Below are 16,214 nucleotides of genomic sequence, written 5' to 3' on the forward strand. Positions count from 1 at the left end.
GACCCGAAGTGGGCACTCCACCCTTTTCCGGCTGAGAACCATGGCCTCAGATTTGGAGGTGCTGATCCTCATTCCCGCTGCTTCACACTCGGCTGCGAACCGTTCCAGTGCGAGCTGGAGGCCCTCACCCGATGAAGCCAACAGAACCACATCATCCGCAAAAATCAGAGATGAGATTCTGAGGCCACCAAAGCGAAAGCCCTCCGCCACTTGGCCTGTCGATACCTGTCGGCTGCCTCCGGAGTCCCACAGGCTAACCAAGCCCGATAGGACTCCTTCTTCAGCCTGGTGGCTCCCTTTACCTCTGGTGTCCACCATTTGGTTCGGGGATTACCACCACGGCAGGCACCAACCACCTTGCGGCCGCAGCTCAATGCAGCAGCTTCGGCAATGGAGACGCTGAACATGGTCCATTCGGACTCAATGTCCCCAGTCTCCCTCGGAATGCTGTTGAAGCTCTGCCGGAGGTGTGCGTTGAAGATCTCGCGGACTGGGGCCTCTGCTAGACGTTCCCAGCACACCCTCACTACGCGTTTAGGTGCACCAGGTCTGTCCAGCGTCCTCCCCCGCCACCTGATCCAACTCACCACCAGGTGGTGATCAGTTGACAGCTCAGCCCCTCTCTTTACCCGAGTGTCCAGAACATATGGTCGCAGGTCTGGTGATACGATTACAAAATCGATCATCGACCTACGGCCTAGAGCGTCCTGGTGCCACGTGCACTTATGGACACTCTTATGTTCGAACAGGGTGTTCGTTATGGCCAAACTGTGATTAGCACAGAAGTCCAATAACAAAGCACCGCTCGGGTTCAGATCAGGGAGGCCGTTCCTCCCAATCACGCCCCTCCAGGTTTCGCTGTCGTTACCCACGTGAGCATTGAAGTCTCCCAGCAGGACAACAGAGTCTCCAGGTGGAGCACCTTCCAGCACCCCCCCCAGGGACTCTAAGAAGGCTGGGTACTCTGAACTGCCACTCGGCACATAAGCGCAGATGACAGTCAGGACCCGTTCCCCGACCCTAAGGCGCAGGGAACAAACCCTCTCGTCCACCGGGAAAAACCCCAACTTACCGGCAGCAAGCCGAGGGGATATTAGAATACCCACCCCAGCCCGCCGCCTCTCACCAGGGGCAACTCCAGACTGAGACAGAGTCCAGCCCCTCTCCAGGAGACTGGTTCCAGAGCCCAAGCCATGCGTAGAGGTGAGCCCGACTATATCTAGCCGGTACCTCTCAACCTCACGCACTAACTCAGGCTCCTTCCCCACCAGAGAGGTGACATTCCATGTCCCTATTGCCAGTCTTGGCAGCCGGGGGTCAGTCCGCCAGGGCCTCCGCTCCTGGCCGCCACCCGGCACACAATGCACCCGACCCCTATGGCGCCTCCTGCGGGTGGTGGGCCTGCGGGAGGATGGGCCCATGTCTCCTCTTCGGGCTGTGCCCAGCCGGGCCCCATGGGCTAAGGCCCAGCCACCAGACGCTCGGGCACCCTCGCCGGGCCTGGCTCCAGGGCGGGGCCCCGGTAACCCTATCCCGGGCAGGGTAAACTGTTCCCTCGATATCCTTTTCATAAGGGTCTTCTGAATCGCTCTTTGTCTGGTCCCTCACCCAGGACCAATTTGCCATGGGAGACCCTACCAGGGGACAAAAGCCCCCAGACAACATAGCCCCTGGGATCCCTGGGACAAACCCCTCCACCACGATAAGGTAGCGATTCAAGGAGGAGCATATGAAACATGTCAATGGAAAACCCTCAGAATACCAGGTCTAAGAAAAAATCTTATCGAACTTATCGAACAAATCAGTTTGGCTTATAAATGAAAATATGTCTGTGAACCTGACTACACTCTAATAACATCACAGTAGATATCTGAAGCTGTTCTGAACGAAGTGGGAAAAATGATCATTCTGAAGGTAAAGGTTATCCCTGTCATGCTCCTCTCCAGTTTGTTAGCCTACAGCTTGCTCCCTTTCCTGGTTCAGTGATTTTTAAGTGAGTGTAGGAGGTAGGTGGGTTGAAGGGCAGTGTTTCATTACCGTTTAATGAGTGCAGTAATTTATACTCCTTACAGACACTCTCTCCCTCTCGTATAAGCCAACAGAACCATTGGCCTACTATTAAAACTTCCTTCTGATGATCAAGGTCACATTGTAAAAATGTTCATTAACATTCATTTGATAATTTCATTTGCACACACTGCCAATATCACACAAAAAGCAGGTCAGAATATAATTCAGAAAATAATTATCCGCTAATATTTAAGTGGACATGGGAATTGTTTTCGCAGACATTGTACCAGGTCCTCTATTTGAGAGACATCTATGACTTTAAACACCGCTAATATAATAAAGTGAACTGGCAGTGCAGAACCACTTAGTATTGTTAGCTTCTAAAGTAGTAGCAAGGAAAAATAAATCATTAGACAATGCCTATATGCCAAACACAGGCCCCCACATCTTTTCTTCATTCTTGCGGCACCTATAACTCTTCCTTAATCAGTTAGAAACAGGATCGGCCAAGTGGCGCATTGGTGAATAGTATGCTTTTATTGTTAGAAATATTTGTGCAGTGTGAACCCCCCCCTCTTCCTTCCTTCCGAGTATTATATCCTGTGAGGGTGTGAGTTTTTTTCAGGGGTCTAATTCATGACATAGACAAATACAGGCTGACAGGCCTTTAAAAAAGGGGCAGGTCAGGCCTCTTTCACATGTCACTGTCCTCTTAAAAACCTCTTTCTCTTTGCTCCCCCATAGCAATGCAGACTTGTGTGTCCTTCACATCTGAGTCACATTTGATTAAAGATCGGAGCTTAAAAGAAAAAAGATCAATAATGTAGGCATACAGAGTGTCATGACAGAAAGCAAACTCTCATCAGAGTCAACTATAGCTGTGCCGTAGGACCTGTGAAGGGCATTGTGTTGCTTGGTACATAGTGGAAGATAAACATTCCTACAGTGTCCTGTCCTACTGTGTGGGATTTGTTATTGTTTGCTGTGGGGGTTTGCGGTACTTTAGTATGTGCGTGCAAATTTGCTAGATGACCCAAAGATGGGTGGAAATGTTATTTTTCCATGCATGTGGAAAAGAACAGAGAAGGCTATTTACAAAAGTCACAGCTGATCTAAGAAGGCAAAAAAGACATGTGAGTTAAATTAGAAAAAAAAATGCTTTCCATTTAAACCGGTCTATATTTTTATACAACTTCAGTACATTTAACAAATCCTTTGTCAGTTAAAGACCTTTAAAGTACAATGGCATGGGTCACAACTTTGCACTTTTTAATTTGTGTTATTTTCTTCCAATATTTTTGCCACCAAATCAATTTTCACCCAATCCATATGTCACAATTTGAAGTAAAATCTTGTTTTAGTTGTCTGTGATTTTCTCTACAACCAACTTCCAGAAACCTGCCTCAATAGCATGGGATACAACATAGTTTCACTGCAAAACTACACCAATCTAATACCTACGATGCAGAGAAACATAAACATGTTTTATCTACTTTCAGATTAGATAAAATCTGTTCATTTAGTATAAATTATCTGATTCTGGGGGGGATCAGATGGAATTTCTTCCCAGATTAAAATGATTTGGCATGGGATGAGGCATAAAGAAAAAGACGAAGAAGAATATGCCTTTGTGCTGTGAGAATAAGCAACTTAATTTTGAAGGTCTCTTTTTTTAAAACAGAGAGGCAACAATTTGAGAATTTCTTAATTAGAGCTTAAGTGTATGAAATCCCTGACAAGTAAGTGCTAACATAGACCACTGTCACTATACAACACAGTGACGAAAATTACACTTAGGCTGCAGGTCATCTCTTTCCAAATGGATTACTCAATAGATTAGAAAGATAATTTGAAAAGAAATAATACCTTCTGGAATCTGGTAAATTTTTAGGGGAGTTGAGTAATTGGATGTAATGAACATATCATTACATCTTTAAAAAAAACATTATTCAAGTGAATATATTTAGACTTCAAGAAAGGGAAAAGGTGCATCTTGCTTGAGATCAAGTTGGAATGTATTTGGCCGATGACTTGACCAAAATGAGTTTGACACGTCCTGTATAAACATTTCACAGCAATCCATTGCTTTAGTAACTGTTGACTTGTCTGGGCAGACATTGCACCAGTGAAGTGTCTACAAAACAACAAGGTGCGCTTCATGGGTGGCTTAGTATCCGATTAACTAATCCCAGTAAATCATTCACAGCATTTGTTAAAATCCCAAACAGGCCAAGCAAGGACAGTATACTATGGCTACAAGGATAACCCTCCACTCCAGGCTCTGTGCTAATAAAAGAAGTTGGGTGAAAACAACAGCCTCCTAAACTATGTTAACCTTGCAATGACCTTAGAGGCACACTTTGTTTTTAGGTACCTGCTGTTGCCTCCACATTTACATGTCATTATTCCCTTAAAATTACTGTAATTTCCTGATGAAGAAATTAGGACAGAAATAGATCCCGCCCTTGTTGGGTGGTGCTGAGGGCTTTACAGCGAAGAAAAAATGAGTTCTCTACTGATCACAGACTCCACTGCCTTTCGCTGAGTCTAAATGGGCTACTGTACTTTCATTAAGCCAATCAAACATAATGGAAACATACTTTCCCACAGCCCCCAGAGGGAATTACAATGTTTTGCTTTCAAATGATTCTCATGATTGTCTAATTCTGGATTTCTTGCATGATGCCAATTTCTGCTAACAAACAGTATTTAAAATTATCATCTCCAAGGCCTATGAATGTCAAAAACAATGCTACTCCGTGGACATCATCTGTGTATATACAAAGAGCTGTGTTCATTAACTCCAACAAAGATGGAACAATAATGTGGCTGGATATGAAAAAATACTCAATTATGCCATTTTATCTTCTAATCAGCTAAACACTTAACTTGAATGTTGATTACAAGCATATTTAAATACATTTGTGGTCATGCTAATAAGCTTAAATATTGATATGAAATGAATGAAAAGCAGAAGAAAGTGACTCTAAGTTGCTTGGACTACAAAAGTACTTGATCAACTTCATACTTTCTTTTACTTTACAATTAGTCATTGGTGAGCCACACCAAACCACAACCTTGAAGCACATACAACATAAGCACAATGTCAAGATTATGACCAATGGCTGAGGGTGTGTACTGCAGTCATATTTTCTGTTGCAAAAAGTTCCCCAAATAATAATTTCACATTATGATATTAATTTAAATATGAGTATGAAGCAAAATACTTCATGCTGCAAAGTCAGCAGGCTAGAGTTGGCAAAATATTATACAGTTTTAATTCCAGTCAAATGCCCAGTACTAATACATTATGCCTGGTGTTGTTTGGACTAGAGAAGCTAATATGATCCCTTCTGATGGGATCTGAGTTTTTTAAAAACATGACCACGAAAATCCTGATACATTTTAGTATATTGTATAACCATGCTGGATAATTTATCAGATTATAGCTCCAACTATTACAGAGTCAAGCACAACCTTTCTCCTTTCGGTGATTTGCATTTGTCCTAACTTAAAGCTGTGATTATGCTTGATGCATTGGCCATTGCTCGTGTAAACTTTAACCTCAGCAAAGCCCCATGACCACTGGTGCTTAAAGCGTACTGGCCTCAGTATGCTTTTTCATCCCCAGTTTTCTTACGAACATATCATCTTTTTTCAACTGCTGCAGCATCTTCATCTAAGTTTCTATGCTGACATGTAATTGAATTGCTGGTAAAGACCAATCTGTTCCAAGCTGGATGTGCCGGCTGTGTGTCAGACAAAAAACAGTGCTGCTGCCAGTATTTCTGATATCACTCTTGGCATGCGCCAAATTTCGCAAGGGCAACAAATGGGCATAAACTAAGTGTGAAAGCCAAAACACAGTCACAGTTTACCTTAACTTGAGCAATGACGGAAAGAGTCTTTGATCAACAAGATCTATCCAGGGCAAAAGTTGTAAAAGGTTTCTGAGGATGAACCTGCAGCTGCCTTTGTTTGGTGTTCAGTGGCATGCAACCAAGGTAACAGCTGGTTTTTGGCTTCAGCTCTTCACTGTCCCTGTGGCTACTGAGATGATCTCTCTTAAGGTGCACGAGTCCCGTGGCACAAGGACCTCTTGCTGTCCCTGCAAACACCCAGGTGGAGGCTATAGGCTCCGAGCCTATAGCCTAGCATAGGCTAGCATAGACCAGCAGTTAACCGAAGTGTTAAACAAACCAGATTTCAATTACTGATTAAAGTAATCCCCTTTATGATTTCTACCACAATCAAACAGACAAATCATACAAAATATTATCCAGACACCTGGAATAACTTAAAGACAGACTCAGATATCACTCAGATAGGCTTACACCTGTGGGTTTTAATTAGTGCAATTAGTATATTATGATTTCTATGCACGTATAGAGCAATATTGGCTGTTTTACAAAAGCGGGAGGAAGTAAAGCAAACCAGCAAAATCCTATCCTGTTTATATAAGTAGTAAGTAGTTTGGTCAGTGTGGCATTGCCCCAGCATTATCCTGCTAAGAGGAAGTTTGTTTTTCCGGCACACCCACTCACATACTCTCACCATTTTTCTGCAGCAGATTAAGGCGCTTCTCTCTATTCAGATGTGCCACCCACTTTGAACAGAGAGAACAAGGAGATAATATGTAGGTGTCTGGGTCACTCAGGTCTTTTGTTAAAACACAAAATGCAAAGCTGATTGAAGCTTGTATCCACAGGGACCTCAGAGAAACAGGCAAATGCATAAGTACGTTCTACACACTCTCCACATTCACCTGCATTTGTTCAAATCAAAAGAGATTCAAACTTTTAACAAATAGATTTAACAAATTTAGGTTACACAAGCCACATGTACAAAACAAAGATTTCTGTTATTGCTTGCCTAACACATTTAGGATGTAGAGTATGTGCCTTGCTTTCTCAAAAATCTGATATTGTTCCACTCTTTTAAGACCTAAAAGGAACCGGTCTGTCCATTTGTTTTGTTGATTATTCTTTCCAAGGCAAAAACAACAACAACCATGAAGTTTCTCAGAGATTAGCACTGATTTATGACTCATCCCCTCAGTGACAGAGTAACTTAATGTGGGGAAAAAAAGTGTACAGATATGGTCCACTTCCCTTCATCAATATTAAAAAGTAATAAAACCTGCAGTCTGTTTGTTCTTCTTTGCTTCTGCTTTAATCAAGGTGGGGAAATGTATTCAGCTGAAAGGAAGAAGGGATCAGAAACTAAAACGGAAGCAGAGAGACTGAAGAATGGAGAAGGGGGCTGCATGGACATGGGTAGTGTAGCGGTGATTCTCAGGGGAACAGAACAATCTGTCTGAAAACCAGCAAGAGTACGGCTGTGCAGTATTGTGTTGAAGCTTTTACTGCAACAAATCTGCATTCTGGACCATGCTCAGAAAGACAAATTAGCAAAGTGTGAATTAGGAGACAGGTTTTCCTTCCCTGGGTTTGAGTGTCTGAAAACCTGGACCACAGTAGATAAAACAGTAACTGTGAAATCCAAAAAGTGTCACGGCATTGATTTTCTTAAAGACAAACAAGCTGTTTCAGATAAATGTTAAATTCCGCAGTCAGATGTTTAAACTACCCTTGGTAATGCAAGAAATAATTTAAGGCTGTCACTCATGAGAAAATATATTATTGTAAATAACGCATGCAGTGAACATTTCCTTCTCACTTCTGGGTTTGGATCACAGTTCAACCGTAAACGGCAAGTGAACTGGTATTTATATATGACTTTTCTTTTTCCACATGTCTTTAAGTGCTTTTTACCCATCTCACACTCACACAGAGATGGATGCAACTGGGGCCATTTGAAGCTCAGTACCTTGCCCAAGCACACATGAGGACAGGAGGAACAAGGAACTGAACTTTTCAACCTCCAATTAGCCAAATATTTCTGTGCTTTCACTGCTTAATTCAGGTGTATGTCAATGATTATCCCCACAAAAAAGAACCATACAATGAGAATCAGATGAAGGAGGGTAAATAAGGTCTTTGATAAAAGCCAGAATTGCGACTGACTGACGGAGGTGAAAACATCTTTCAATAAAATGTCTGTTTTCTTTCTCTGTGCATATCACATGTCTTATTACTAAATAAACATCATGCTAGAGAACTTAGAGCACACATGGGTAAAACATGGCTGGTGCTAAAAGGAAAACTAAACAACCTCTAAAAATAAACAAAAGATGGAGTTTGAGGAGAGAGTTTGAGCCTATGCACATGAAAGGAGGTGTACTCATGACTTCTTAAATATGTAAAAAAAAAAAAAATCCCACTTTACATCCATCCATCCATCCATTCGCTTCCGCTTATCCTTTTCAGGGTCGCGGGGGGCGCTGGAGCCTATCCCAGCTGTCATAGGGCGAGAGGCAGGGTACACCCTGGACAGGTCGCCAGTCTGTCGCAGGGCCCCACTTTACATACCTTTTTAAAAAATAAATAAATAAATAAATAACTGAGGTCTCAGTCACACGGTTAATGATCCCCTTCCCTCCTGGAGTGTCAAGTAGTTTCTGGAGGTTGCTGGATCTTGCGCGATGAAATCAAGTACAAAGAGGGCACGTCACAAAAACCTCCTTGCAATCACGTTCATTACTAACGGGTTGCCACAGTAGTCTGTATAAAAGATCTGCAAACACTCTCAAAACTGCTCTCCAACTAGTAGCAAAACTGTGTACGATGCAAACTGGGAATAAAGAACAGTTACTTTCAAGAAAAAAAAAAAATTGTCTTAACGCTGTGGCCAACACATTTTGTGAAACTTTCAAGTGCAGTATGTGTGTTAGAAGTCTTGACTGTAATTACCTACATAGGTAAAAATGTCACTCACTCAGGCACACAGTCAGAACACAACAGGAGATTATTTGATGCGGTTGAGCAGATGAGTAATATGAAGGTGCGCTTATTCTTATTCAATTTAATGCACCTTACTCACCATACTTTGTGGGCACGAGACCACGCTGCAGATAGCTTCCCCTCTACGACCAACACTGCCCAGTATTTGACTGGTGGGTGTTAATCTCCCACCTGGGTGGCAGGGGGTGTGTCAGTGCACACAACTGACTGCGTGCTCATCCCACACTTGAAAAGAGTGAAACAAATGAGACGGAGCGGATGAAGCTCAGCCGCCACACCTGTTTCCCATAACCTCTGTGCTCCTCTCCTGGGGAACTGGATTGCTGACTGTGGACATACTGTATGTATAGCTTTTTAATATGGACTGTAAAGCAACAGTGTGCTCATGTGACCCTAACAGCCACACAATGTGATCTACTCTTTCTGTTTTTCTGGGAAAAACCCTGGACTCCTGAAAACAGTAGACAAAAAACACTGTTTAAAAAGTTTCCCTCTGTTCATTCACGGTAGGTAATTAACCATGGAAATATCTGGAAGACATTTATACAGCACCGTTTCCTATGACTCAGTAATTGAAACATTTGATTCCTGTCTATCCAAGATTTATTCAGTAGGCAAGACACACTAGTAAAAATAGTACTGCTAATATTAGCATTTTTTGTGTATTTTTCTATATTTTCCCCTTTCCTTCCAATTCTGTATTGGCTAAGCACTCAGGCACTGCAGTCATAATGACTGGTAACTACTAAAGTTGGTACAGACATAAAACAACAAATACCACCAGAAGTCAGTGACTGACAAAATGAGACAGTGGGGTTAAAAATTACTTTTAGATGGATTCTATATAGTCACCCCTCATTTCTTTATATTTTATTTCACTAGCTGGGCCCACGTCCTCGTTTTAGGTTTGACAGCGTTTTAGTGGGTAAAGGTGAATGCTTGGACATGAATTGAGCTGTGGTTTGGGGAAGGCCTCGAAGAGGACTGGCGACGGTTCCCGGGTCTGGCAGATCCCCATATACTAAATAGGAGTGAAGAAGTTAAAGAATTGAGAACAAGGAGGGAGGGTGGGGCATGTAAACAAGAATGAACAGTTTGCAGAACTTGGGGGAACCTATATAGATGACAACCGGAAGGAGCGTGTTTGGAGGCGTGGTCCCGCTCCTGAAATTCCGATACATAATCTCCAATAGAACAATGGGAAATTGGGTTGTATACAGTATATAAGTAAAAAAGTAGAGCTTTTACGATTCTAAAAATTCTTGAAAGTCAATATTTGATAAGATTACCTTTATTCTTTAACACAGCCAAGCTTACTTAGACTTTCTTGCATTACTTGCACATTTGTGTGAAATGTGCTTTATTGCAAAATGTGCAAAAGCACAGCAGTTCATCCCTTGAATTAGGTGCCTCCTTTTTGATCTTTGAAAGATTCATATGTCAATGACAAGTGGTTCAACAAACAACAAAATGCTTTGGAACACATTGGTGGAATGTTGCAGTCAATACCAAAGCGTACTGGTGCATTAGCCCACTCAAGAAGAAAGAACACAAAAAGAGAGCTATTCACACTGGAATGAATGGAAAGTGGTGCCATCTTCTATGCCCCACTTACAAGGTATAACAAACAGCAACTTTAGTGTCACTGACGATGATGTGTTTTAAATTACAAACAAATTTGCTGAAGAGGTAAAACTGCGGTTTACAGCTCAGCTTTCACTAAAGGACCACCAGGAAGCTGCTTGCAATTCAGAGCCTCTGACAGTCAGTCACATCTGTCATGGAAGAGGAAGCAAAGGGTGGAGTCAACAGGAGCCGGTGACCACAGACTGCTCCCTGAACTCCCCACACAGCCTACACACCAGCCTACACAACAAAGCCACACACTCATCTGCTGATGGCCTTCCTTCAAAAAGAAAACCCTGTGTGCATTTAATGTGATTAGGGGTGTTCAGTCAGCTGCTTCTCAACTGAGATCAAATAAGGAGGCTCAGATGGATGTGACAGCTGTGACCCACACATGTGAATCCAAATGCTAAAATGCTCTTTCAAAGCCATTTTTCTTGCTCATAATTCTGATAACAAATAACAACTGTGGATAATTAACATCAGCAATGAAGAGAAATGGTTGAATCTACTGACAAATAAATCAATAGGTCATGCTAAATTATCACTATCACTGTTTGGAAGAGACTAGCTGAAATATGCAGAAGCATCAAGTGAGTGGTGCAAAATTTATCATGACAAAGGGTGTTTTTTTTAAGCATTAGCTATGGATAGGCTGATTATTGGGGTCATTATTCTGTGTTTTTGCATGCTGATTTGTCACAATACAAAACTGCCTCTCTCTGTATGACTTTCTGTGATATAGGGTCCTACCCACATAATGTTCTGATTGTTTACATGCTATGGACAAAAGCCTATCACCACTGAGCACAGAGCAGAACACAGTCTGAAGCAGCTCCCGTAGTGGAGCTGTGGTTTGGACTGCATATCGCAGATATAGCTGACCTTGCAATAAATGCTGCAATTCTTTCTGCTGTACGACCACACAACCATGACAAGCATGCACAGTTTCCCAGATGCATTAATGATCAAATGCAATATTTTGCAGTGACATCCAATGAAGGCAAGGATAGCAGGCTTGCTATCAGGCCAGCTGGAGGGGTGAAAGTAAGACAATGCTGTCAAAACTGAAGAAAACCAAGACATATTGGGAATAGATAAGGAAAAAGGATTACAGTGGCGAAAGCTACACTAAAACAGCAAAAGGGCAAAGGGTTATGCTAGTGGTTAAGTTAGCAGGCAGCTTCAGACTACACTGAATATTCATCCATCAGTTTTCTACTGCTTATCCAATTTAGGGTAGCTGGAGCTTATCCCAGCTGCCACAGGGTGAGAGGCAGAGTACACCATGGACAAGTCACCAGTCTGTCGCAGGGCTAACACAGAGAGACAGGTAAACATCTGCAGTCGGTGTACCCGTATAGAAAGGCCTTGGCCAGATGGTGGATTTAAACCAAGGACCTTCTTGCTGTGAGGCAACAGTGCTAACCCCAATAGTGCATAAGGCTTAAACAGACACTAAAACACCATAACAGCTAATACTTAAAACATAAAAAAAATAAGCATTAAAATAGCAGAATAAAAACATGACAACATGCTATTTTTAAAAATATATTAAAATATTGGTTATCCTATAATTACTAATGTCTGTAATCAGTCCTGAAAAAGTTAAATCACTCGATCCAAGGTATTAACGCTGTAATTGCTCAGAAAAGCCAGTAAGACTGGGATGTAACTTTATATTAAGTTATCCAATCTCCTCCCCCAACAAAAGGGTCTTGACCTGATCTGCCCTATACCATGTGGTGGCAAAGCCACGGTTGTTTTAATTATATTCCTAATGACAAAGTAACTTTCTTGGCTACATCATGCTGTCAATTAATGAGTCCAGAATCATATTAAGCTTAAGGACCAAATCTGCTCAGTCGCTGCACTGCTTTTTCAAATCTATTTCTGAGTCTGTAATTTGGGGTGGCTCCATTACTACATTATTTATTTAGATTGTGAATCATGTGGCCCCAAGAGAAGGAACCACAAAACTATGGTCTTCAATTACAGTCCTCACAGCCAGTGGCCACGCCTTTTAACAAATCCCCTCCTCAAAAATCCTGTCCACACGCTACAGCGAAGTGAAGAAAACTAACTTCAAAAGTGTTTACATCACAATGTCCCCTAGGACCACATGGCTGCTAACAATGTTTTTACGAGTCAAAAACCTGTACACATTTTTATCCAAACACAAAACCGAAAAAAAAAACCCCTAAAACTAAAAATGCTGGCTACGTTATCGTATGTGTTCATGCTAAGAAAATCTGGCTGTAGAGGTACCATGTTGGACTGGAAAATCAACAAACACACTTGAACACGCCTTTGAGGCTAATCAGCTTAGATTGCAACATTGCATTGTTTATCGGTTTGCTGTGATGATTTATGAACCAGTGTTTTGTGGGAACAGACACAAAAAGAAAGGCACGAAGAGGCTTCTTTAAAAACATTTGTTGAAAGCAACTGAAATGAAACTGACTGTAGCAGGAGGACAGGCGCAAAAGACAAGTGCTCAACCGATTAATCAGTTTACTATAAGAGCAGATATTATACAATTTAAGACAAGACATGGCTTCTCGGAGAGTTTTTGCTCAGTCTTCTAGGGTTTTAAAGCAAAAATATCTGCTCTTTAATTACAGATCTGACAAAACATGGCATCTCTGTACATCAGCTTAAGCTCTGGAAAACTGTAACACATATTGTTTGGATCAAGCATTTAAGCAAGAATATAATTAGAGATAAATCAATAGTAATTCTAAGTGTCTAGGCAAAAAGCACAGCTTTTAAAAGGCCATTAGTTACTGTTATATTGGGAGCCACACTTGTGCTGGGCAGCATCCTGAGCTTAATTTCATGCATGTTTGAATTTTGAAAATAATGGTGAACAGGCGAAATGCTCGCTCAGGTTTTCCAAGTGGTTTACATGCACTATATTGCCACTAGGAGCGCAGAAGAGTGTACTGAGATGATACCCATATTAACTCAGTTCCAATCATACACAATATTAACAATCCACAACCTGTGGGGAAAAAAAAATCATGGTACGGAATAATTAATGATAAAACCACTTAAAGCATTAATAACAGTACATTTACATGACTAAAACAGAAAGGTGCCAAGAAATATCAGTGTTGTGACATAAATCACAAAGTTTGACCTTGCATTAGTCTTATGAACATAGTCAAGTTAGAAACAAACAAATATTTGCCCTTAAAAGAGGGCAGAGACAAAATAAACACAATAGTTGGATCACGTATTTTGAGACCTTACTTGAATCACCTTGTTGCTGAATTGCGCTATATAAATAAACTTGCCTTGCCTTACTATGATTTCACTCGCTTTTCTCCGAGCTTTGTTCTTTATTTTTTGCCTCTATTGTAGAGTGAAGTGGATTTTTTTGTGTGTCACAAGTTGAGCAAACAGCTTCATCCCAACTCCTGTAGCGCAACGTTCTGTCAATTCGCCTCACTCTGTATGTAATCACACCGCATGAAAACTTCTGTTGGCATATGGTTTGAACACATCATAACAATGTGTCAACAGCTAGGGAAGTAAGGGTGGGCTTCCCTCATTACATTCAAGAACAGTGAAGCCATATGGGGGATGAAAAAAACAAGACTGGGGATGAACCCAAATGACTTGAGACCCAGAGAGGAGCTGGGTTTGTCGATTGTTGATTTTTCAATTGTAAAGAAATGAGACTCGCTTTGTGTCATGCTGTCTCTGTGCTGGACTTTCACTGGAGGCAAGTCTAAGGGAACTCTACTCGCACACAGCAAAAGGGAATCAGGTAGGGCAACGATATGAGGTTAGTCAAGGCTTTTTCAGACCCAGCTCTGCTGTGGAAATATTAATGCTAAGGAGCCAGTTTGACATCTAACCTAAAAGCAGAACAAGCAGTCTATTAAGGACCGAGTCTACTGAACACATGAGCACTACTGATAAGAGTCTAAGTGTGGTTTACTTATTATTTTGATTGTTTTTTTTTCTTTTAAATGGTTTAAAAGAGAAGTGTTTTTTTTGTATAAACCTTACAGATGGCCATGAAAAAGTTAATAGTAATAATAATAGATCTATTATGAACCATCCAGAATCTTAAAAAAATACCATCATGCAGTTGGTTTTTTTCCATACCGCCCAACACTATGTTACACATTACAATGAGCAATACAGTAAAAGTTGTTCTTTCGTGTATTGCTCTTGGATTCAGAAAAGAAAAGAACACTGGTGTATTTCTGGGTAGTATTTACTTAAGCATCCATCTGTGTTTGTGTCTGAGACACAGCAAAGCTCTCCAGCTGCTCTCCTCGGGACAGTGAGGGGGCTGGAAGGTGCTTCAGCTGGCATGCAGCCCAACTGCAGGTCAATACTTCTACAGACTCTGCGACTGCAGTGCATGCACTCAAATATGTCTTCATTTCCCCTGCCACCCCTTACCCCAAAGCTGAAGACTGCACTGACTCTCCTTCTGTCGTGTATCACATAACCTACAATCCATCTGTAACCAACCACTTGGCAAACTTTTCACAAAGGAGCCTCTTTTTTTTCCTAGCCATACGTGACACCCGGATTGTTCCATTTCTTGTCTATTTCTGTGCACCTCTAATCACTGCTTCTCCTCAGTTTGTAACCATGTGGGTGGGAGACAAACTAGCCGGTAAATCCCCCAAACGCCCTGAATGATGTTAGCCAAGTCATGATGTGACATACTGTAAGTAACCTCAGCTTGAAGGTCTGCCCATTATCACCATAACACCAATCAGTGCCGTGTCTGAGTTATGTCTCCTGGAATAAGCTGAAAATCTTAACACAGTTAGCTTGTGTGTAACAGTCGCTCCGATGTAAAGAAGTTAACTGATGTTAACGGAGTTGAATTCAAATGGGGGGAGGAGAGTGAGTTTTAGCTAACGGTCAACTGACGCAGCAGCTACTTTCCCATCAGTGTTAACGTAAAGATAACTGTCCACAGGCAACAACTAGCCTGCTTAAGCTTAGCTTAAATGCAGCAGGACGAGCCCACCACAAAACAACAAAAACTAGCCAGCCGGTTTGGGTAGTGGACTGTATCCGTGAGGACCCTCTCCGAGCAATCCTACTGCAACAACTTCTTTCAATGGCCTCAAAAGTATTATGGGAGGGATGATACAGAAACCGTTAACTCACCGGTAAGTCCGTATACGGTGAGGAGGGATATTAAAAGTCGCAGTCCGTTAGATGGCAAAGTCCTCCTGAGCGGTAATCTTTTCTCCATGATTCCTGTGTGTCTGTGCGCCTCGGCACTCCCGGATCCGTTCTCCTCGCTCCTCGCTCGTCCCTGCTCTCTCTCTCTCTCACTCTCACTCTCTCTCTCTCTCTCTGGCTCGTGCTCCTGGGGAGCCTCTCTCCATAGCTACAGAACCGCGTGGGCTGTACCATTCTGCAAGTCAACAAAAAACAACAACAAAAAAAAAACACACACATGAAACTTAAGAACGCACGCGCGCTGACCCACTCGTCTCCGTGTGTATACACTTTTAGCGCAGTTCTGAAATGCTTGTCATTGAGCCGTTTGTCTTTTTGTTTGTTGGTTTTCTTGTGGGATTTTTTTTTTTTTTGGTACTTTATATACAGATTCGGGCAACATAAATATAGGTAGCAGGGCTATCACGATCAGCACTCTAAATTATGTTTAATTGTTATTTTATTACGTTTAATTTCAGTTAGTTTCTCGTGTGGAGCCAGTTGTCGATG

The 16,214-nt window shown here is 42.0% G+C and overlaps 1 protein-coding gene across 2 annotated transcripts in view; it reads right to left on the reverse strand.

Moving 5' to 3' along the window:
- nectin3a (nectin cell adhesion molecule 3a) overlaps positions 1-16,000 on the reverse strand; it is a 36,298-nt gene extending 20,298 nt beyond the window's left edge. For both annotated transcript variants that reach the window (XM_026192113.2, XM_026192112.2), the window contains exon 1: positions 15,648-16,000. In XM_026192113.2, coding sequence (XP_026047898.1) covers positions 15,648-15,735 — 88 coding nt within the window. In that variant the 5' untranslated portion in view covers positions 15,736-16,000. The remainder of the gene's footprint in view (positions 1-15,647) is intronic.
- Between the last annotated feature and the right edge of the window lie 214 nt (positions 16,001-16,214).

Source organism: Astatotilapia calliptera, chromosome 14, assembly GCF_964374335.1.
Source record: "Astatotilapia calliptera chromosome 14, fAstCal68.1, whole genome shotgun sequence".
In the NCBI taxonomy this organism is placed as follows: Eukaryota; Metazoa; Chordata; class Actinopteri; order Cichliformes; family Cichlidae; genus Astatotilapia; species Astatotilapia calliptera.